Source organism: Xyrauchen texanus, chromosome 7 (genome assembly GCF_025860055.1).
Source record: "Xyrauchen texanus isolate HMW12.3.18 chromosome 7, RBS_HiC_50CHRs, whole genome shotgun sequence".
NCBI lineage: Eukaryota > Metazoa > Chordata > Actinopteri > Cypriniformes > Catostomidae > Xyrauchen > Xyrauchen texanus.
Window position 1 is genome coordinate 2311268 of NC_068282.1, and position 24733 is coordinate 2336000.

Here is a 24733-nt window from a genome sequence, read left to right on the forward strand (position 1 = left end):
GGAGATGATTTAGTACTATAGGTACTCTCACTAGAAGTGGCCGTTAGATATTCATCTGTCCACAGTTAGACACACTGTCTATAAATGGAGATGATTTAGTACTATAGGTACTCTCACGAGAAGTGGCCATTAGATATTCATCTGTCCACAGATAGACAAACTGTCTATAAATGGAGATGGTTTAGTACTATAGGTACTCTCACTAGAAGTGGCCGTTAGATATTCATCTGTCCACAGTTAGACAAACTGTCTATAAATGGAGGTGATTTAGTACTATATGTACTCTCACTAGAAGTGGCCGTTAGATATTCATCTGTCCACAGTTAGACAAACTGTCTATAAATGGAGATGATTTAGTACTATAGGTACTCTCACTAGAAGAGGCCGTCCAGCCAAGATGACTCAAAAGGCACACCGCAGAATGCTCAATGAGGTAATAAAGAACACTAGAGTGACAGATAAAGACTTGAAGGACTCATTGGAGCTGGTTAACATCTCTATTCATGAGTCTACTTTATGAAAAACATTCAACAGGAACGGTGTCCATGGCAGGCATTGATTTGGGCATGTTTTGGGCATCAGAACAGTCCAGAATTTAACTAGTCTACACAGGAGTCTGGTTTGCAGTATTAAGGAAGCAGTGGGTGGTTAATATGTTCTCTCCAAAGCCTCTTGATGGATTGTGTTTGGTTTGCTGTTACAGTGTTGAGTTTTACAGTGCTTTTCATCCATGTTTTTGACCATATATGACTGAAACCCAGGCTTGCACTCTCACTATCTCAGGAAGTGACCGACAACCCAATAAACACTCCTTCAAAATAGGTCAACAGTTACATTTATTGCATTTTTATATACAAACAACCCTAAAAGGCACTCTTTTGTTTAAATAAGGATATAATATGATTTTCCTTTTGATAGCTAACATAGTTTGAATATAGTTTAGTTTGAATTATATATTAAAATTTAGCAGAGTTTAAAAAAAGGCCACTAAAAGGGATATTTTCCAAGCTGGGACATTTTGTTTAAAAGTACCAATTTGAGCAGAAGACATTTGCAGTTTACCATCGCAATGTTATTAGGACCAAGACACATTGTTTAAAGCAAAAAACAGATGCCAGAACTCAAAGAATATATATATATATATATAGGAAAACATCCATTTGAAATGCAGCTGTTTGCAAAGAAATATGATCCACAAAGCATTTATTTCCAACAGTTTCCCACTATCAGTTTGAGGAAAAATAAAGCAAATAATATTATATTTTTAGCATGGTATAAAAATGATAAGGACTGTAGTATTGCTCGTTTTGACCAACAGAGGTCAGTGTAACTTTCTGTTGTTTAAAATGAAGTTTCCCAGCTTTAACTGCAGTTTCCGTCAAGCTTTGTCAAATTGTAAATCTGTAATACATTCTCAAGACGGAGCTTAATTCGCCGTTTTGGTTCGCACAATTGAGATGACTTAAAAAACACGGACTCAAAAAATGTTATTGCCATGTTTACCTTCGGACAAAACTATAATGGTAATACCACGTTCTTTGAAATACTTGGGGATACCAAAAAAGTACGTTTGCAGCTCAAGAGATCGATAGATTCATGGTTGAAACTCTGGAGGACTTCCATGTCTATGTCTTAAGAAGGCTATTTTAAAGTCCCAAAAAGTCAAATGAGAAGTACTTTAAGGGCAGTTACATGTCAAATAAAGGCGAACGTTTGCATTAGTGATTCTTATAGACATTTTTCATTTCCACAACCGCTCTCAGCTACTGAACGTTAAAGCCCTTTTCATTATAAAAGCAGCTTTTGTTTTCAGACTCACAACAGGAATAATATCAACAGCAATAAAGACAGTTATAGCTGTTCCAAAACGTAATGAGCGGCCTATCTAGACAGCATTTTAAGGCATTACAGGCATGCTCACGATGCGAAGACTGTCCCAAAACAATTGCATTCAATTATGATTTGAATTCCGAAAGTTCCGAATGGAACCGCGCATGAAATCGAGCTTGTGTAGCTACCATAGACTGTAAAAAAAGATGGCCGACGCCCCTTCGCTCTTTTCCATTGGTGAGAACTGAAGCCGCCAGTGTCCCGATATGGCGCTGACATCTTGGGACTTGAGTTTGTGCAGTTGCGATTTCGGGACCAGACCTGCGCAGTAGTGAGCAGGAAGTAAAGCCGCGAAATCAAGGCCCCGCCCTCACTCTCGCTGAATCAATCGCAAGCACACGCCCCTGCACTTTTGACTTATGACGGTATGAAATAATTAATTATAGAAATGTAGATATTAAATTTAAAGCTCCAATCTCCTCAGTCCTCCGAAGAACCCGAAAAAATGTCCGTTGGTGCTTCAGTGACTACTTCGCTCAGAGAACCTGTCAATCACAGCTGTCAATCATGATGTCACAGCACCGTTTTTATAGCATCAAATAACTAAAAACAAACTTATTTTGAAAACAAACACTTGAAATGACATCAACGTGACAGAAACGACAGTAAATGACAGAAACTATCTTTGAAAAAAGATATGTGAAGTGTAATTTAATTGTTTAGTTGGTCTCACGTCCCGTTGAATAACATGGGGTGGCGGGGTTTATGACCTATACTAGGACCAGCCACCGGGGGGCGATCGAGACGTTTTGGCTTCACTTTTGAGGGCTTGTGCGGCACACTTGGTAGCTACAAGTATTTGTGTTCACATACTTCTGTTGAGTATTTTTGGGGTCTTAGAAGGCAGCTGCCTATGTAGACAGTAGACTAAGTTTTGGAGCTGGGCTAATATCTTGTTTTGTTTGCACAAAGTTGAACCCAAAGGTGAAATACAAACACAAACAATAAAAGGCCAGAACTATGAGGGAAAAATAGACATAAACGTTTCATTGAATGGCTTTAGGTTTGTTTTTTGCTCTCTTGTGTTTGGCCATCAGTGGTTGAACTCTGACCCGTGGCAGTCTCTGGTGAAAGTTTGGCTTGATGTTCAGTGGTCCACTGAACCGTTCACTCCTGTCGTCATCGGCGGTGTCTCCGAGCGCCGGTCATCATGCCAACAGGCCCAGCCTCTTGACCTTGGCCGACAGGAAAGAGTGAATGATGAAGACAATAGTCTTCGGGCAAGAGTGAAGGTCAAGTTGCTGAAAACGAGAAGAAAACACAGAATGAGACATTAAACAAATCCATGGAGGTTTAACAGAAAAGTGGTGGGTCGTGACCCCCCAAAAATGCTTGTTCTTAAAGGGCGAACAGAGAGGAAATTGAGCGAGCGCTCTCACAATCTCTGCTTCTGGGCCTCCAAAGTCGAGAAAGATCATACGGACGCCGTCATCTGAAGACATGCGCAGACGCTCGAACGGTTGCTGGAGAAGAATGTTTTTTCTTACGCCGGCCTCTTCGGCGAAGAGTGAGAAGCCTTTGTCTATGTGTATGCTTAACATGCATGACTTCCCATTCCAGCTGCATGCTACAAAACACAGAAAGAGAGAGAGATATGGCACTTTTATTTATTTATTTATCTTGGCATTCCAGACATATTTGCATTGGTGTGAAATGTCTATAATTTGAAATGTATATATAATAAATCCAAGATCTGTATTATTGTTTTTATTGTTTTAGAGTACACGCAACACATCATGTAACCACAAGATGGCGATATTAATCCATAAAAACCTGTCGGCCATTCCTGAGAGTAGTGCCTGATCTGTTGAGGCTTGTGAGACCTTTGGGACATTTTTGTCATGTTAATTTTAGTTTTTTGATCATTTTAGCTGTGTTATTAAATTTTTGCAAAGGTGTGTATTTTGGGGGGAATTTTGGTATTTCAACTTCAGTTCCTAAAATACATCTATAATACACTGTGTGCACAAAATAGTCACACTCAGGACCTTCAGGACAGAAATGTCCCTATTGAAACACAATAAAACTGCAATATCTGATCCCAGTGCAAATTAAAGCATAAAATCATGAATTCTATTATATTACGCTTTCATTCCGGAGCCCTGGCTTAAAAAATAAAAAGATAAATATATATATTTTTCACCAGATGGCGCCATTTATCTCATGTTTAGCCTATGGAGCAAATACATGCTTTCCCTATTTTTGCTGAAAGGACATTTTTGACCTTGTGGGGACATTTTGTCGGTCGCCATGAGGAAAAAAAGCTTATAAATCACTAAATTATGTTTTTGGAAAATGTAAAAAATGCAGAAAGTTTTCTGTGAGGGTTAGGTTTAGGGGTAGGGTTAGGTTTAGGGGATGGAATATATAGTTTGTGCAGTATAAAAACCATTATGTCTGTGGAGAGTTATACTTTCATTCTGGAACCCTGACTTCAAAATTAAATTTTTTTATATTTTCCACCAGGTGGCGTCATTTTTCTCATGTTTAGCCTATGGAGCAAATACATACTTTTCCCCTATTCTCTGTATTATAGAGCACTGCAGGCCAATCGAATAAATGATGCACCTAAAATTTAGTGGGTGTGTTGCTATGGATGTCAGAGTGTGTTTTGTGTGTGTGTGTGTGTGTATGTATATGTGTGTGTGTATTTGTGTGTATTTATGTATTTATATACGTGTGTGTGTATGTATGTATGTGTTTGTGTGTGTATATATATATGTGTGTGTGTATATGTGTGTATTTGTATGTGTGTGTGTGTGTGTATTTATGTATTTATATACGTGTGTGTGTATGTATATGTGTATGTGTGTATTTGTATGTGTGTGTGTGTGTATATTTCTGTATATATATATATATGTGTGTATTTGTATATTTATGTATATATATGTGTGTGTGTGTGTATATTTATGTATATATATGTGTGGGCGTGTGTATGTGTTTGTGTGTGTATATATATGTGTGTGTGTGTGTGTGTATTTGTATGTGTGTGTGTGTGTGTATTTATGTATATATATGTGTGGGCGTGTGTATGTGTTTGTGTGTGTATATATATGTGTGTGTGTGTGTGTATGTGTGTATTTGTATGTGTGTGTGTGTATATTTCTGTATATATATATATATGTGTGTGTATTTGTATATTTATGTATATATATATGTGTGTGTGTGTGTGTGTATTTGTGTATTTATGTATATATATGTGTGTGTGTGTGTGTGTGTGTGTGTGTGTGTGCATGTGATTTATGTATATATATATGTGTGTGTGTGTGTGTGTGTATTTGTATATTTGTATTTATGTATATATATGTGTGTGTGTGTATATTTGTATGTATTTATGTATATATATATATGTGTGTGTGTGTGTGTGTGTATTTGTATGTGTGTGTGTGTGTGTGTCACTTCTTTAAAGTATTTCATGTCAACTACCCAAATGCATGCTACATTTACATTTACATTTATGCATTTGGCAGACGCTTTTATCCAAAGCGACTTACAGTGCACTTATTACAGGGACAATGCCCCCGGAGCAACCTGGAGTTAAGTGCCTTGCTCAAGGGCCCAACAGTGGCATCTTGGTGGTGCTGGGGCTTGAACCCCCGACCTTCTGGTCAGTAACCATAAGCCTCAACCACTGAGCCACCACTGCCTCCTATATGCTGTAAATCTCGGAGGAAATGGAAAAATTAAATAGTACTTTTTAATTCAATCCTTGTATACAGATTATTGATGCTGTGTTGCAGAAATGTTCCCGGAGGTCATGAGAACGTTGTCCGAACCGACATGCGCATCCTTAAACAAATGTTCTATTTGCATAAAAAACCTTCCTGTCTAACCTGATAGAACCTCAAAGCTCTGTTCTGAACGTTCTGGAAACCCAAATGGTAGCTGGGTATCAACACTGTGCTGACATTATCTGTTGTGTATTGTGTGTAACATTATCTCCTGATATTTACTGGCTTATTCTATTTCTGCTCAGTGAAATAACGTGTGTACCTGTAGTGACCTCCTGAATAAGCTCTGCGGCGCTGTGGCAGCCCTCCACAAGTAAGTGTGTCCAGGTAGACAGGTCTTTCGCCGTATCCACTCTGAACAGATGAGTCTCCACTCCCTGTTTAGTGCCCAAACGCAGGCCAAACGTCAACTCAGAATCATGCAGCGATGAACTCTTACCAGGTCCAGAGTGAACCAACCTGAGGGAGTAGAGGAGACAGAAACATCCACAAGCTTCCAATTACACACATTTCAAATCTACTTTATGAAACATATAAATCTGAAATCTGATTGGATGTGTAACGCGAGCCAGCTGGTACGTGATATCTGTGCAGTGTGTAAACCTCACTCCCATGGCCTCAAGAGACGCACTAGCGACTGATGCTAGCGGCTCTCCCTGTTAGCGTGTCCACCTCCCATGATCCCGGTTTGAATCTCGCTCGGAGCCGGTCGAGCAAGACCGGTTACAGAAGCACCATATTTTAAGCTATTGTAAAATAAAGATTACAGTGATTTTTAAGACAGTGGCTCTTAACTGGTGGGCCACAACTAGGGTTGCCAACCATCCCGTGTAATATGGAATCGTCCCGTATTTGAGGGAACAAAGTTGCGTTCCATATGAAATCCTTATGAGGAACCGTTTGTCCCGTATTGCATTGTGGAGAGGAGGGGGGGTGGGGCCGGGTCAGAATATCACGCGCCCGGTCCCCAATCGGCCTGATGAGGTGCGCGAGGGATAAAGGCGGCCGGTGATGATGGTTCGAGAGAGAGAGAATTACGGGCATGTCCGTCGTGTATGTGTGTTTATGTACTTGTTTTAAGTTTCTCATTAAAATATTATTTATGTTGACAAGCCGGTTCTCGCCTCCTCCTTGCCCATCCTTTAACTGTGTTACTTTGGTGCCGAAGCCCGGGATGGAGGAGAGATGCCCGTCTCAGAGACCTCGACACTGCCGTCCACCCTGGGGAGCGCCGCTGCCGTCTGCCAGGTGACAGAGTAGCCCGACCGCCCGGATGCGGGGAACGGCCGCTGTCCGCGGGGCAAGTGGGGACTGGATACCCCGACCGCCTGGAGCGAGGGAGCCGCTGCCAGGGGCGGAGTAGTGCCCTGCCGTCCCCAGAGACGCGGAGGGGTCGAGGGAGACCGCCGTCCGCGAGGGGAGGAGGGAAGAAACTCTCCGACCGCCCAGAGCGGTAGGGCCGCTGCCAGGGGCGGAGGAGTGTCCCCATTTGCTGCCAGAAAAGCGGAGGCGCGTTCTGCCCGCTGGGGGTCGAAGGTTTGACTCCGGTTCGCCCGGGGTTGGAGCGGCTGTCGTCCGCCTGAGTGTGGAGGAGTGTTGGAGGACCACGCGACGGTACATCAGAGAACCGCTGAGTGAGCTTTTTCTCTCTCTCCTCTCTCTCTCTCTTTCACACCGTGTTGGCCTTTCCCTCGCCTATTTTTTTTGTTGTTGTTTTGTTCCCCTCCTGTCTCCTCCCAGGGCGAGGAAGGCGGGGATGACCACGCGCGATGCAAGATACACCCCGCCCCAGGGATACGGTGGCACCCCGGCCTGAGATAATGCCGGAAGGAGTGTGGAGCGGAGAGGGGCGGGGCCGGCACGGAATATCGCGGCCGGTGACGATGGTTCGAGAGAGAGAGAATTACGGGCATGTTCGTCGTGTGTGTGTTTATGTCCTTGTTTTAAGTTTCTCATTAAAATATTATTTATGCTGACAAGCCGGTTCTCGCCTCTTCCTTGCCCATCCTTTAACTGTGTTACACGCATATTATCCGTTCCGTTAATGAGGATATTTAGCAAATAAATGCGCCGTTCACGGCAATCTCACATTCATTCCTATGGGGAGTTCTTGTCAGAGTGAGCAACGGTAACCAAGGGGGGCGGAGCTTAGCGAAGGGTCAATTAATACCTTGTTGACATCCTCATTTGGAAAATGATACATAAATAAAACAGAATGCCATTTTAAATTCTAAACATGTGCGTTTTCTATTAGGGTGAAAGTGTATTGCAGGTACTGGTGTGTTTGTGTACCTGGTGGTAATTAACGGATAGCTCCTGTCTGGATTGTTGAGCATTTCTTTGCAATCTGGTAGAGAGCTGTACAGCAGCAGATCCCTGTCGGTCAATACCGCCACTATCGGCCGCTCTGACCCCTGACAACACAAACATACATTCATAAACCTCCAGAACACCTTTTCTGGTCAATAGCGATCACAAACAATTTTATTCAATAATGTGAATTTTTTTTTAGTTATACGGGATATTAACATGCACAATGTTCACAGTGTGCTAAGCTCAAGTAAATGGGTTTAATGTTTGATCTCTTTTCTCTATACTTCATTTTCTATCCGTCACCTGTTCAACGATCCAGCCGATGTGTTTGACGTCCATGCTGGGCTGCATGGCTTTTAGCTCGACCGTGGCGCTGGGCAGTAACGCCGTACTCGCTGTCTGTATGGCGTTATACCAGGCCTGAGCCATGGCGTGATCTTTAGCCCGCAAAAACACAGACTTCTTTCTGTCTGATGACACAACCTCAAAATACCTACAAAGAAAGAGAGACAGAATTTCATTTGAATTATGTGATTTAAACATTCTTAACCTGTTAATGAACGCCCCCTTTTTGAGCACAAACCATGAAAAGGACCTGAACTTAAATGGTTGTATTTACGGGACACTTTGAATTATGGACACAGTTGTGGTCTCTTTTGAAAGAAGACACTTTGGGCTTTATTTCCCAAGGTTCAGATTTAATATATGTTGTAATTGTTTTAAGTTAGAGAAGCTGAAGCTTATAATAATGGAAATATTTTGTGCTGAACATGTTTTTATAATCTAATAAAACAATAATAAAAGTGCCAAGGTGACCCAGAAATACAATGTCCTCAAAGCCACGAGTCTAAAGAAGTTACGTTTCAAATTTGAAGATGATTGAATAATAAATGAGGTTCCTGCAGCTTTAATCTCTGTAAAATCTCTGGAAGTGTACAGAGTAAAATTAAGGCTCCGCCTCTCAAGACGACACTAAATCTGACGGCACTGCTCGACTATTATGAATGAAACTACGCCGCATTTTTATAAATAGACTTTGGAGACGGGCTGGTTTTGTTTACGAGACTCTAATATATCAGATCATAAACAGTTTTACAACATGAATGCTGCTCAGATTGCAGTTTGTTGAAGAACGATGACGAAGGCGAGATCTCATGTAAACAATGGAGAATATATCAATATATCTCAGATTTATCACTTTTATGGACAAAAAGTGCTCTTGGATGTTTTTCATTGAACGCTTGTCATGGAAGATTGACCCAAGTGTTTTGAACTGGATTCATCTGGCGATCGTGTTTTCATAATAAAAGTCCCATTTTGATATCGCATGTTTTCATAATAAAAGTCCCGTTTTGATATCGCATGTTTTCATAATAAAAGTCCCGTTTTGATATCGCATGTTTTCATAATAAAAGTCCCGTTTTGATGTCGCATGTTTTCATAATAAAAGTCCCGTTTTGATGTCGCATGTTTTCATAATAAATGTCCCGTTTTGATGTCGCATGTTTTCATAATAAAAGTCCCGTTTTGATATCGCATGTTTTCATAATAAAAGTCCCGTTTTGATATCGCATGTTTTCATAATAAAAGTCCCGTTTTGATATCGCATGTTTTCATAATAAAAGTCCCGTTTTGATATCGCATGTTTTCATAGTAAAAGTCCCGTTTTGATATCGCATGTTTTCATAATAAAAGTCCAGTTTTGATATCGCATGTTTTTATAATAAAAGTCTCGTTTTGATATTGCATGTTTTCATAATAAACGCCCCATTTTGATATCGCACGTTTTCATAATAAAAGTCCCATTTCGATATTGCATGTTTTCAGAATATAAGTCCCGTTTTGATATCGCATGTTTTCATAATAAATGTCCCGTTTTGATATCGCATGTTTTCATAGTAAAAGTCCCGTTTTGATATCGCATGTTTTCATAATAAAAGTCCCGTTTCGATATCGCATGTTTTCATAATAAAAGTCCCGTTTTGATATCGCATGTTTTCATAGTAAAAGTCCCGTTTTGATATCGCACGTTTTCATAATAAAAGTCCCGTTTTGATATTGCATGTTTTCATAATAAACGCCCCGTTTTGATATCGCACGTTTTCATAATAAAAGTCCCGTTTTGATATTGCATGTTTTCATAATATAATTCCCGTTTTGATTTCGCATGTTTTCATAATAAACGCCCCGTTTTGATATCGCATGTTTTCATAATAAATGTCCCGTTTTGATATCGCATGTTTTCATAATAAAAGTCCCGTTTTGATGTCGCATGTTTTCATAATAAATGTCCCGTTTTGATGTCGCATGTTTTCATAATAAAAGTCCCGTTTTGATATCGCATGTTTTCATAATAAAAGTCCCGTTTTGATATCGCATGTTTTCATAGTAAAAGTCCCGTTTTGATATCGCATGTTTTCATAATAAAAGTCCAGTTTTGATATCGCATGTTTTTATAATAAAAGTCTCGTTTTGATATTGCATGTTTTCATAATAAACGCCCCATTTTGATATCGCACGTTTTCATAATAAAAGTCCCATTTTGATATTGCATGTTTTCATAATATAAGTCCCGTTTTGATATCGCATGTTTTCATAATAAATGTCCCGTTTTGATATCGCATGTTTTCATAGTAAAAGTCCCGTTTTGATATCGCATGTTTTCATAATAAAAGTCCCGTTTCGATATCGCATGTTTTCATAATAAAAGTCCGGTTTTGATATCGCATGTTTTCATAATAAACGCCCCGTTTTGATATCGCATGTTTTCATAATAAAAGTCCCGTTTTGATATCGCATGTTTTCATAATAAAAGTCCCGTTTTGATATTGCATGTTTTCATAATATAATTCCCGTTTTGATTTCGCATGTTTTCATAATAAACGCCCCGTTTTGATATCGCATGTTTTCATAATAAATGTCCCGTTTTGATATCGCATGTTTTCATAATATAATTCCCGTTTTGATTTCGCATGTTTTCATAATAAACGCCCCGTTTTGATATCGCATGTTTTCATAATAAATGTCCCGTTTTGATATCGCATGTTTTCATAATAAAAGTCCCGTTTTGATATCGCATGTTTTCATAATAAACACCCCGTTTTGATATAGCATGTTTTCATAATAAAAGTCCCGTTTTGATATCGCATGTTTTCATAATAAAAGTCCCGTTTTGATATCGCATGTTTTTATAATAAAAGTCCCGTTTTGATATCGCATGTTTTCATAATAAAAGTCCCGTTTTGATATCGCATGTTTTCAATTGTATTCCTGCACAAATAAGTCAATTGATGTTTCTGGAGGATTGCTATCGTGAAACACAGATCGGATATCAATGTTGAACCCTTAGACCTTTGAAAAGATGTATCATTTGTTAACATTAACTACATTTATAGACGGTAAATTATATATTAAATGTAAGCAGAGTGACGTCAACAAAATGCGTATCAACAGCTTAATGTCTAACAAATATTACCTCATATGCAATATTATGTTTTGGTCAGTATGTGAATGATCACACCGATAAAGACATTTTGGTCGACACTGATAGCCGAAATTAGGGATGCATTGATGTGAAAATGTTTGGCCGATACCGATACCAATTTTTTTGTCACCCTATTTTGTCTTCAGATTTTACTTCAAAATGTACAAAAAATCCAAAAGCCCGATCCAAATCCGATACTATGTGCTAATCTTATTCGTTACTGTCAAGCTCCAAAAATGTCATAAAGTAACCATAAAAGCCCCATTAAAGTAATCCATATGACTCGTGCAATTAAATAAACCCACTTGAAGAATCACAAAAGGCTGTGTTTAATAGGTAAATATACAGTATGCATGCGCAGTGTGTTTTAGTGAACGGCAAGCGCAGGCAGATAAGACGGTCACGGCTATTTTCATATTTGAGCGGCACTCACAAACAACATCTCAGATGTAGATGCTCAATACTTCGGTTCACTTATAATATGCATTTAGAACGGCACCGGAGGAGCATTTGACCAGAACTTGAATAAGAAACGAATTAAACTACTGTGAACTAGCCCACAAACAGACACATACAGGACGTCCTGGAGAGTTCAGAATGTCAAAATAAAATCCTGAGGGCTTTAAAGTTAAAGGCGCTCGAATGAAATATATTAATGTTGTATTTTTAAATCCGAAAATTCAATAATGAATGTATAATATAATGTAATATTATTATTATTATTATGATAATTTGTTTACAAATTACAACAATATTTAAGTTGAATGGGTTGCTAAAGAATAACGGTAAACTATCAAATTGTGGAAAGAAAACGTACTTCTTTTTTGATTTTCTCCCTTTTTTTCACCCAATTTGGAATTTGGAACGCCCAATTCCCAATGCGCTCACAGTCCTCGTGGTGGCGTAGTGACGCGCCTCAATCCGGGTGGCGAAGGACGAATCTCAATTGCCTCCGCGTCTGAGACCGTCAACCCACACGCTAAACAAGCCACCTGATAAGATGCGTTACCACGGAGACATAGCGCGTGTGGAGGCTTCACGCTACTCTCTGCGGCATCCACGCAGAACTCACCACGCGCTCCACAGAGAGCGAGAACCACATTATAGCGACCACGAGGAGGTTACCCCATGTGACTCTACCTCCCTAGCAACCGGGCCAATTTGGTTGCTTAGGAGACCCGGCTGGAGTCAACCACATCATGTCAATCACATCATGAAAAAAATATTTTTATATAATATAATTCTGTATAATAGTGGTATAACCAGACATAAAAGACTTTAAACTTAGAACAGTAATAATCAATGTGATTGTGCAACACTGCTTAAATAGAGTAAACACACACAGGTGTGTATTGATATTGCATGTGTGTGCATGCACGTACCTGTCCTCTGTATCAGGGGGACAATGTTTGCGTGTAACTTGACACATTCGGAGCGGAAGTGTCCTGGTCTCTTTAAGCGCGGGGTCTGCCTGCTTCTGTGGGGTCGCTGGGGGGGAATCAAGCACGGGAGGTCCAGCTGTCGATCCGCCCTTAAAGAACGCTGACATCTCCTTTATGTACTTCACTACAGCGAGACAGAGAGACAATTCTTATTTGTCATATACATTATACAATGATAATGTTTCAAACAGTGATATGCTACAGTACATTGTTGTCACGTGTTTTAAAAAAATGGTTATCAAGGTAAAACGTTTTCTTAAAGCCAAAGTATACTTCAGGTGTCCGCGTTGCTGCTCGTTCCGCGCACGGTGTGATTTGAGTGTCACAAAGCGGTTGTAGTGCGCATGCGTTCCTATTCCTTGGCGGTCTGAAAAGTACACTCAGACTGGCAATGCGGTCAGTCGGGGGGTGTCACATGACAACAAATTTCCAATATATATGTTGGTTAAAACATTTGAAAATTGTTTCACTGCTAATTTGTTTTAACCATGTAAAGCCTGACATATGAAAGAATTGTCAGAAAATTCTATTTTTTTTTTACATTAAACTGTTTTAGTACCATTAGACAAACTATAAAAGGAAACCAAGCACAAGTTGCTTATTTTCAGCAATTACTCATTTTAAAATATCAATATAATCATTCAAATTAGCTGCCATTTATCCCAACATAAGGCCACCAATTAAATAGATCGATATAAACATTGAAACCACTTTTTTTCCACTAATAACCACTAGATGCTGCCATAAACACATGAAACTTACACACCATAGGTAGTTTGGCCTGTCAGCTTGAACAGAGAGTGAAACATGAGCCGTCAAACGTTGTTTATCATATTTGAAATAATAATAAATACTAGATAGGTACATTTCCTGAAGAAAATGTGAGTGGTGCTTGCTGTGGCAAAACTTGTCAAATAGCATTTTTTAACTTGTTGCGAAGCACTAAAGTAATGGTCATAGAATGTTGCTTGTTTTCCATGATGGTAGCATGTAGGTGTTATGTTTGTGTTAGCATGATGCTAGCACGTTTTTAGAATGTTTTAACACTTCACTAGGTGATGCTAACATGTGGTAACATGATACTAACACGTTTTTAGCATGTTTTAGCACTTCGCTTGGTGATGCTAGCATTTGTTAGCATGATGCTAGCACATTTTTAGCATGTTTTAACACTTCGCTAGGCGATGATAGCATGTGTTAGCATGATGTTAACACGTTTTTAGCATGTTTTAACACTTCCCTAGGCGATACTAACATGTGTTAATATGATGCTAACACGTTTCTAACATGTTTTAACACTTCGCTAGGCGATGTTAACATGTGTTAATATGATGCTAGCACGTTTTTAGCATGTTTTAACACTTCGCTAGGCGATGCTAACATGTGTTAGCATGATGCTAGCACTTTTTTAGCATGTTTTAACACTTCGCTAGGCGATGCTAGCATGTGTTAACATGATGTTAAAACATTTTTAACATGTTTTAGCACTTCGCTAGGCGATGCTAACATGTGTTAACATGTTAAAACATTTTTAACATGTTTTAGCACTTCGCTAGGCGATGTTAACATGTGTTAGCATGATGCTAGGACATTTTTAGCATGTTTTACCACTTCGCTAGTCGATGCTAACATTTGTTAACATGATGGTAACACGTTTTTAACATGTTTTACCACTTCCCTAGGTGACGCTAACATGTGTTAACATGATACTTGGACGTTTTTAGCATGTTTTAACACTTCACTAGTCGATGCTAGCATTTGTTAGCATGATGGTAACCTGTTTTTAGCATGTTTTAACACTTCGCTAGGCGATGCTAACATGTTAGCATGATGCTAGGACGTTTTTAGCATGTTTTAGCACTTCGCTAATCGATGCTAGCATTTGTTAGCATGATGGTAACACGTTTTTAACATGTTATAGCACTTCGCTAGGCGATGCTAGCATGTGTTAGCATGACGCTAGCACGTTTTAGGGTGTGGCTATGAAGATTTTAGGTCATTACTTATTGTCTGCTTGATAATATAAATCCTCTGAGGAAGAGAGAGAGGGAGAGACGCAGGGCTGTCAGGCCCTTTTTGTCTGTGTGTGTGAAAACGTCGGTTGGGATTTAAATTTCTGAACATTCCACAATGTTAAGTCAATGGGACTTTTTTGGCCGCTTTTTCGTCCGCTGTGCGAACATCGTACACCCGATCGCTGAGAAAAGTCATAGCACACGTGTCCTCAATAGGCCGTTCGATTTGACACCTCATTCGTGGGTCTACGCCAAACGGTGCGGGACGAGTTAGGTGCCGAATTTTGTACGGAAGAATAATAATAAGTATGTGAGATAACAATAGTGTTGCTTTGCAAGCACCTTTGAACTCCGTTAAAAACATGTTCAATGGGGATGTAATGCCCATTATATAACATGTTCTACTACAGTACTCTACATGCCAGATACGGTACATTTAAAACCCTTCAGCATGAACACACATAGTAGTCTCTCCTTCCTGTTCCTCTTGGTTATAAATAGATGACGCCACTACAGGGGGAAGATAGAGTTTCATTGTAGAAGCTGAAGTGTTAAACACACCCCTGTCTTTCTCTCCGTCTGTCTCTCTTAGAGCAAAGGAGACAGGGTGAGAGGGGGGTTCCTCGGCCCAGAATTGAGCTCAGCTCTATGGTCAATCCGTTCCCAGACATACTTCACCAGTCAGCACTTACACCAGCTTACAGCCACACCAGTCTTTCTCTGTCGGTCTATAAATACACAGTATAGTCAATGCATGCAAAAGCATTTGAGAGTGTCACACACACGCCGCTGCTTTCACACATGTTGTGTCTGAATTGCTCAATCTTTCACCTGCTGACCGCAGACGCACAATCAGCAGATCTGTTCTAACAGTCTCACACATTCTTTACAGGAATGTTCCAGGTTCAGTGCAAGTTAAGCTTTATCGACAGCATTTGTGGCATAATGTTAAGTACTACAAAACTAAAATAGAAGTGTATGAGGCGGTCATGCATGAGGGATGCTAGCTTTATGTAAAGGGATTAAGGGAAAGGAGGAAGCCAGAACCGGCTTGACGATATAAATCATATTTAATAATAAACTGAACCAAAAAGGTGTCGGACAGCTGCCCGTAAATCTCTCTCTCTCTGTCGCACTGCCGTCTTCGGTCAGCCTCGAGGGCTAATTAGGCTGATTATGGCTAATTAGGGGTGTGCGGAATCACAAACCGGCCCTGCCATGCGCCCTACCACGCTTTAATAAATAATAAATAATAAATATACCATCTACTCACTTTCCTGCTACAATAAAAACACACAGCTTTGAATCATGTATCCTTTGTATTGAACCATGATGTCTGTATGTGACGTTTCGATCTACAATTGATCAACCCAGGGCTGGACTGGTAATCTGGCATACCGGGCATTTTCCCGGTGGGCTGACGCACTTTAGGGTGCGATTAGGGGCGGACTGGCCATTGGGAGAACTGAGCGGACCGGTGGGTCGGCTGCGAAACGTGCCGAATGGGCCACGATAAGCTTAAATGAGCCGGCGCGTTATCCAGAACGGACCACAAAACGGTGCCGCTATATGCCGAAAAGACCCGTCTACACCAGACGTGAGCGGTGTGGCACAACGTGACAAAAACAAATCACTCCCATTATAATCAAGGATGCTGTGTACACTGGATGCGCAAGTCCCGTCGACAGTAAACGAATGTCCCGTTCGATTTTGCGCTGGGCACACTGGCACTACTCCTGCCAACAAGACATTAAACGAATTTGCGCTGTGCACACTGGCACTACTCCAGCACACAAGACATTAAACAAATTTGCGCTGTGCACACTGGCACTACTCCAGCACACAAGACATTAAACGATTTTGCGCCGTGCACACTGGCACTACTCCAGCACACAAGACATTAAACGATTTTGCGCCGTGCACACTGCCACTAACCCTGCCAACAAGACATTAAACGATTTTGCGCCGTGCACACTGCCACTAACCCTGCCAACAAGACATTAAACGATTTTGCGCTGGGCACACTGGCACTACTCCAGCCAACAAGACATTAAACGATTTTGCGCTGTGCACACTGGCACTACTCCTGCCAACAAAACATTAAACGATTTTGCGCCATGCACACTGGCACTACTCCTGCCAACAAAACATTAAACGATTTTGCGCTGGGCACACTGGCACTACTCCAGCCAACAAGACATTAAACGATTTTGCGCTGTGCACACTGGCACTACTCCTGCCAACAAAACATTAAAGCGATTTTGCGCTGTGCACACTGGCACTACCCCTGCCAACAAGACATTAAATGATTTTGCGCTGTGCACACTGGCACTACTCCTGCCAACAAGACATTAAATGATTTTGCGCTGTGCACACTGGCACTACTCCTGCCAACAAAACATTAAACGATTTTGCGTGTGCACACTGCCACTACCCCTGCCAACAAGACATTAAATGATTTTGCGCTGTGCACACTGCCACTACCCCTGCCAACAAGACATTAAATGATTTTGCGTGTGCACACTGGCACTACCCCTGCCAACAAGACATTAAATGATTTTGCGCTGTGCACACTGGCACTACTCCTGCCAACAAAACATTAAACGATTTTGCGCTGTGCACACTGGCACTACCCCTGCCAACAAGACATTAAATGATTTTGCGTGTGCACACTGCCACTACCCCTGCCAACAAGACATTAAAAGATTTTGCGCTGTGCACACTGGCACTACCCCTGCCAACAAGACATTAAACGATTTTGCGCCATGCACACTGGCACTACTCCTGCCAACAAAACATTAAACGATTTTGCGCTGGGCACACTGGCACTACTCCAGCCAACAAGGCATTAAACGATTTTGCGCTGTGCACACTGGCACTACCCCTGCCAACAAGACATTAAACGATTTTGCGCTGTGCACACTGGCACTACTCCTGCCAACAAAACATTAAACAATTTTGCGCTGTGCACACTGGCACTACCCCTGCCAACAAGACATTAAATGATTTGCGTGTGCACACTGGCACTACCCCTGCCAACAAGACATTAAATGATTTTGCGCTGTGCACACTGGCACTACTCCTGCCAACAAGACATTAAATGATTTTGCGCTGTGCACACTGGCACTACTCCTGCCAACAAAACATTAAACGATTTTGCGCTGTGCACACTGGCACTACTCCTGCCAACAAGACATTAAATGATTTTGCGCTGTGCACACTGGCACTACTCCTGCCAACAAAACATTAAACGATTTTGCGCTGTGCACACTGGCACTACTCCTGCCAACAAGACATTAAATGATTTTGCGCTGTGCACACTGGCACTACTCCTGCCAACAAAACATTAAACGATTTTGCGCTGTGCACACTGGCACTACTCCTGCCAACAAGACATTAAATGATTTTGCGCTGTGCACACTGGCACTACTCCTGCCAACAAAACATTAAACGATTTTGCGCTGTGCACACTGGCACTACTCCTGCCAACAAGACATTAAATGATTTTGCGCTGTGCACACTGGCACTACTCCTGCCAACAAAACATTAAACGATTTTGCGCCGTGCACACTGGCACTACTCCTGCCAACAAAACATTAAACGATTTTGCGCTGGGCACACTGGCACTACTCCTGCCAACAAAACATTAAACGATTTTGCGCTGGGCACACTGGCACTACTCCAGCCAACAAGACATTAAACGATTTTGCGCTGGGCACACTGGCACTACTCCAGCCAACAAAACATTAAACGATTTTGCGCTGTGCACACTGCCACTACCCCTGCCAACAAGACATTAAATGATTTGCGTGTGCACACTGGCACTACCCCTGCCAACAAGACATTAAAAGATTTTGCGCCGTGCACACTGGCACTACCCCTGCCAACAAGACATTAAACGATTTTGCGCCATGCACACTGGCACTACTCCTGCCAACAAAACATTAAACGATTTTGCGCTGGGCACACTGGCACTACTCCAGCCAACAAGACATTAAACGATTTTGCGCTGTGCACACTGCCACTACCCCTGCCAACAAGACATTAAAGGATTTGCGTGTGCACACTGGCACTACCCCTGCCAACAAGACATTAAATGATTTTGCGCTGTGCACACTGGCACTACTCCTGCCAACAAGACATTAAATGATTTTGCGCTGTGCACACTGCCACTACCCCTGCCAACAAGACATTAAATGATTTTGCGTGTGCACACTGGCACTACTCCTGCCAACAAGACATTAAATGATTTTGCGCTGTGCACACTGGCACTACTCCTGCCAACAAGACATTAAACGATTTTGCGCCGTGCACACTGGCACTACTCCTGCCAACAAGACATTAAACGATTTTGCGCCATGCACACTGGCACTACTCCTGCCAACAAAACATTAAACGATTTTGCGCTGTGCACACTGGCACTACTCCAGCCAACAAGACATTAAACGATTTTGCGCTGTGCACACTGGCACTACTCCTGCCAACAAAACATTAAACGATTTTGCGCTGGGCACACTGGCACTACTCCAGCCAACAAGACATTAAACGATTTTGCGCTGGGCACACTGGCACTACCCCTGCCAACAAGACATTAAATGATTTTGCGTGTGCACACTGGCACTACCCCTGCCAACAAGACATTAAACGATTTTGCCCATGCACACTGCCACTACCCCTGCCAACAAGACATTAAACAATTTTGCTTCAACACGTCCAGCGATGACAGCCTCAAGCCTTTGCGCCACGATGCAATATCGCGTGTCTCATGTAGACAAGGTTTTAGTGAATACTTGCATGAAAATACCAAAACGTTAGCACTTCAATAAAGACATAGTGATCTTAAAATGGGCTATGTTTGACGTCACTAAGCCCTCTTATTTTCTCAACCCCTTCCCTCCAACTTCCTGTCAAATAGAGACCACATTTCTCCATCTCATTAATTCCCAACGGCCACGATGTTCCTCGTTGAATATCCTGTTTCACGCGGAAACACTTTCAGCTGTTTCATGTTGACTTTAACTCTAAATCCTTTCATTTTATGTCTTCCAACATGTTTTCCAGTTGCATATCATAATCGAACCATAACAATATCCCATTGCACCTTCCTTCTATTTTTTTTTTTAAATGCATCTCATAATTTTCATCTTTAATGGTCTCTCATTTCCAACCTAATATTAATCACATCAACAATAGACTTCCTCATCAGACATATAGATTAGAGGATTTTAAGCTATTTATAGAGGGAAGGATTTTGTCAGCACAAAAGCTCTTAGGGACCTGATAAAAATGGACTTTGAAGAACTAAAATTGCCTTGCGATGTGCTTTACCCAAAAGGAAAATATTATTGCTAAGAAATGCTCTTTCATAGACCAAATGGAGTTTTTGAACTTTATATCAGATGTTTCTTCTAAATTTCCTGAGAAGAAATAAAAATAGACACAAATGAGACAATTGTTGAAATATAGGGCACAAGTATAGAGCTATAGAATAAATGTGGATAGCATAGCTCTGATCATTTGCTCTTGGAAGAAGAAATAACTACAAAACCAACTTGGCCAACACAAATAGGTGTCGTTTGAAAGCTGTTTTAAAGTGCTTTGAAATTTGCAGACAATTCAGAAGTGATCCATTTTTATAATTTAGGAAAAATGCTTATAACTTCACGAAAAATAAAAGGAGCGTACCATTACTTAGAGGAGGTGATTATCTTTCAAACAAGTCCGCACACAAGATAATCAGATGTATAGATCATTAGATAATCCACATGAAGCACAATGTTACATATGACCACCAGGAGATGGCGCCAAATACACGACACAGACTCAATGATGACTCAAATGGCACAGAATGAAAGTAATTCTGTGATATCTAATTACTAAAATCATGTCTGCATGCTATGCAAACCTTTAGTCATTGTTGTGTTTGCATGTGTAATTAGATCTTATGTAAAATTATTATGAGAGGCTTTTGGGCACTTGGAAATGTTTTTGGACACTAGGATGAATCATTTTGTAATGTTATAACTTTTGATTGCTATGTCGTATCGGCAAAACAAAATTCTCTGTTATAGTTGACATGATTGGGAACAAAACAAAAGCAGTTTTTCTGAGCCACCTTATTTACACCCAAAGATATATAATGTAAAATATGAAAAAAGTAAATTTTGGCTCAAGTTTTGATGATATTTTTTCAGCAGTTTCTTTAGATGACAGTCTCAGAATGTATCATAATATATATCATTAAAACATGTGAAAAGTTTTCTTCACAATGATACTGTAACAAGGTTGGGTGGAAAGGAGGAACGGGAACCACAAACGTTTCACGTAGGCACAACATAAAAGTGCTTTTAGCACAGAGTCGGCAGAAAATACACACACACGCACACACACACAACGGCGGTCGGGACGGAGTAGTCTGACCGCCCGGACGCGGAGAATGGCCACCGTCCGCAAGGCGAGTGTGGACTGTACTCCCCGACCACCTGGAGCGAAGGAGCCGCTGCCAGGAGCGGAGGAGTGCCCTGCCATCTCCCAGAAGCATGGAGGGGTCGAGAAGACCAGCGTCCGCAAGGGGAGGAGGGAAGCTACTCCCCGACCACCTAGAGCGGGGTGGAGGAGTGTCCCCACGAGTCGCCGGGAAAGCGAAGGGGCGTTCTGTCTGCCGGGGGGGGGGGGTTGTAGGTCTGACTCCAGTCCACCCGGGGAGGAGTGGAGGACCACGCGACAGTGCATCAGAGAACCGGTGAGTTCCTCTCTCTCTGTCGCTCCGTGTTGGCCTTCATCCCTCAACTATTTTGTTTTGTTGTTGTTTTTACCCTCCTGCCTCCTCCCAGGTTGAGCAAGGCAGGGATGACCTGTCGGCAGACAGGGCGCAAGGCACCCGGTTGCTCCCCAGCCTGAGGCAACGCCGGGAGGACTGTAGAGTGGGGGAGGGTGGGGCCGGGCTGGAACAACCAACGCCCGGTCCCCAATCAGCCTGATGGGGGCGTGCGAGGGATAAAGGTGGCCGGTGACAACAGTTCGAGAGAGAGAGCGAGAATTACAGGCAGCTGCTCTATGTGTTTATGTTTGTGTGTTTTCGTTCAGTTTATTATTAAAACGATTATTTATATCGTCAAGCCGGTTCTCGCCTCCTCCTTTCCCTTAACCCGCTTTACAAACACCTTCAGAGCTGAAAGTGTAAACATGATAGTACGCTATTGAGTGTGATAGAAGCAAGTAATGGCTGTAATGAAAGTTCTAGGAATTCAAACGAGTACAGTCGCACGATATCATACGAATTAGCCAAATTTAGAAAAGTCGTGCGGCTTGAGGCGGTCTGCAGTCGATGTGTCAAAGCGAACGTTCTACAGCAGTCCATTTGTCTTAATGGCAGGAGCGCCAGCGCGAGCAGCGCAAAATAGACGGGCATCCATTTATTGTCGGTGCGACGCACTTCAACGGACGTTCCAGTGTAGAGAGCATCATTGATTATAATAGGGTACGCAACGCGACGAAGGTGAGTCAGGTCACCGGACCACATTGACGTTAATTTTGCTGGTCTAAGTAAGCAGTAAATGGCTATTGTATGCTAGGTATGCCTATATTTTCCACATAATTGTTTTTTACCCTGCCAGTTCATCAAGTAGGCTACTTTTCAAAGAAATGCCAGCTGTTTAAGTGGTTATTCTGTGAGTGGATGTCATGTTTAGGACAATATATTAGGTTTACGTTTATCATAGGCCTCTATTTCTATCCTAGCTATAAATGCTATTGGCTAACTTTCTTGGGTGAACAGCTGTAATATGTTGTAGCATATCTAATTGGTTACCTGTTCATTATTTTCAGTCCTGACTGATAGTCCCTTGCCTATAATATGTTGGGTTATAACTTTTACTGGGTGAATTATGTTTAAAATAGGTTATTGGGTTTGTTCTTATTGGTCCTGCATTGTTCATTCAGAAGCCAGAGACATCAGCAATAGTTTCTGTTTGCTCTCCATTCAATCACTGCTGTTTAAGAGAATCAATCGAGATAATAAACAGATCTTAGAGGTTAGTAGTAGCATTGTGGGCATTAATGGGAACGATGCAGTTTTGTGGTGTCGCCGACGCCACAATGCTCGCTGCGGTGTGGACAGGGTATAAGGGAAACGAAAAAAGCAGAAGGAAAAACAGGGAGGAGGTCATGGTTATATTCTGATGAGTAAGAAGTGGAAAATACAACTCATCTCTGGGTGATCTGGTTTAAACCAAAACAAATGTTAAAATCTTGTCACAAAGCCAGACCCAATTCCACAGTGAAATCTCTGCTAAAACAAACAAAACAGAAGAGGCCTCTTGAGAGTGTAAATCAGTCTGTGCTGTCAACACTTTATCTAAATGTGAACATTCCTGCCCTTTTGAACACAAAGCAAACATCCTTAAAGATCTTTGAGAAACAGCGTGTTTGTGTCGAAGAATGTAGCTAGATAAATCCTCTTCTCGTTGGTGACATTGACAAGCCTGCCCAGCGGTTCCCAGGTGCTGAGGCCCGAGTAGGGCGACATGGAAGTATGTACTTGTTCTTGCTGTCTCACTGGGCAAACACAAGTCCCCTGTAGCCATGTCAAAAACAACAATTCCCTAGAGCAGAGCCCTGCTTTCTGGTTGCCGTGGGAGTCTCCGGAATCCGCTTGATTGGCTACTCTGTGACTCCCGAAGCATGCTGTGCCCGGAATGTCGCTCAGCGCCTACACAAATATGTTGTTGATAAAACACACATACACCCACAACAACCAGCCCAAATTGATGCACACTGGGCCCAAAAAAGGATTTGGCCACCTTAAAAATTTCTGATTTCATTAGATAGCAAAATATTACTTACGATGAACAGTATATTTAACAGTATTTCTTTTATTCTGGGTTAATGTTAATTTATAAAAATACAATAGAACTATTCGGCCGTGACGTCAATTTGTAGGTGAACCCGAATTCCCAAATTCGCCTTGTGTTCCCTTTGGATTCTCCAATGGGTTTTTATAATGGGGGTTTTGAACATATGTGTAAAATAAGGTCTGTGGTAAACATTACTTGACGATACGATAAGTCATATCTCCTTATTTGACTCATAAGTTCAAAATCCCCATAGTAAAATGGCAAATTCCCTTCAGGGTTTGTGGACTACAACCTGAACAGCTCCATTGTTAGTTCAAATTAGTTTATAATGCATTAAAATAATAGTTCACCCAAAAATACAAATTCTCTCATCAGCCATCCCAGATGTGTATGACTTTCTTTCTTCTGCAGAACACAAATGAAGGTTTTTAGAAGAATAGCTCAGTTTTGAAGGTCCATACAATGCAAGTGAATGGTGACCAGAATTCCGAAAGCTCCGGAGACAAAGGCAGCACAAAAGTAATCCATATGACTCCAGTGGTTTAATACATGTCTTTATAAGTGATCCAATTGGTTTTGGATGAGAACAGACCAAATATATCTCCTTTTTTCACAGAACATGAATACAAAGATGATTATGGTGACTACGATAATTGGCTTTGATTGCTATATGCTGTGTATATCCTTGGTATATTGGACCATCAATGTTGTGGCTCTGTGGTAAATGGTCTGCACATTGCTTTTTAACCTTAGCGGTATTCAAAGCGCTTTACACTGCGTCACCCATTCACACACACATTCACACACCAATGATGGCAGAGCTGCCATGCAAGGCGCTAGCCTGCCATTGGGAGCAACTTGGGGTTCAGAGTCTTACCCAAGGACACTTCGGCATGTGGAGTCATGTGGACTGGGAATCGAACCGCCAACACTGCAATTAGTGGACAACCTGCTCTACCAACTGACCCACAGCTGCCCCATTAAGGTGCGTACACACTGCCAG

General features: G+C 41.5%; 1 protein-coding gene across 1 annotated transcript in view; it reads right to left on the minus strand.

Moving 5' to 3' along the window:
* Positions 1 to 799: 799 nt before the first annotated feature.
* The window catches only part of LOC127646473 (alpha-1-syntrophin-like), a 51678-nt gene continuing 27744 nt past the window's right edge, over positions 800 to 24733 (minus strand). Inside the window, exons 3-8 of the mRNA XM_052130168.1 lie at positions 12801 to 12984; positions 8238 to 8427; positions 7914 to 8035; positions 5884 to 6080; positions 3270 to 3457; positions 800 to 3131 (exon numbers count right to left, since the gene is read on the minus strand). Of these exons, the coding sequence (XP_051986128.1) occupies positions 3039 to 3131; positions 3270 to 3457; positions 5884 to 6080; positions 7914 to 8035; positions 8238 to 8427; positions 12801 to 12984 (974 nt within the window). The 3' untranslated portion in view covers positions 800 to 3038. The remainder of the gene's footprint in view (positions 3132 to 3269; positions 3458 to 5883; positions 6081 to 7913; positions 8036 to 8237; positions 8428 to 12800; positions 12985 to 24733) is intronic.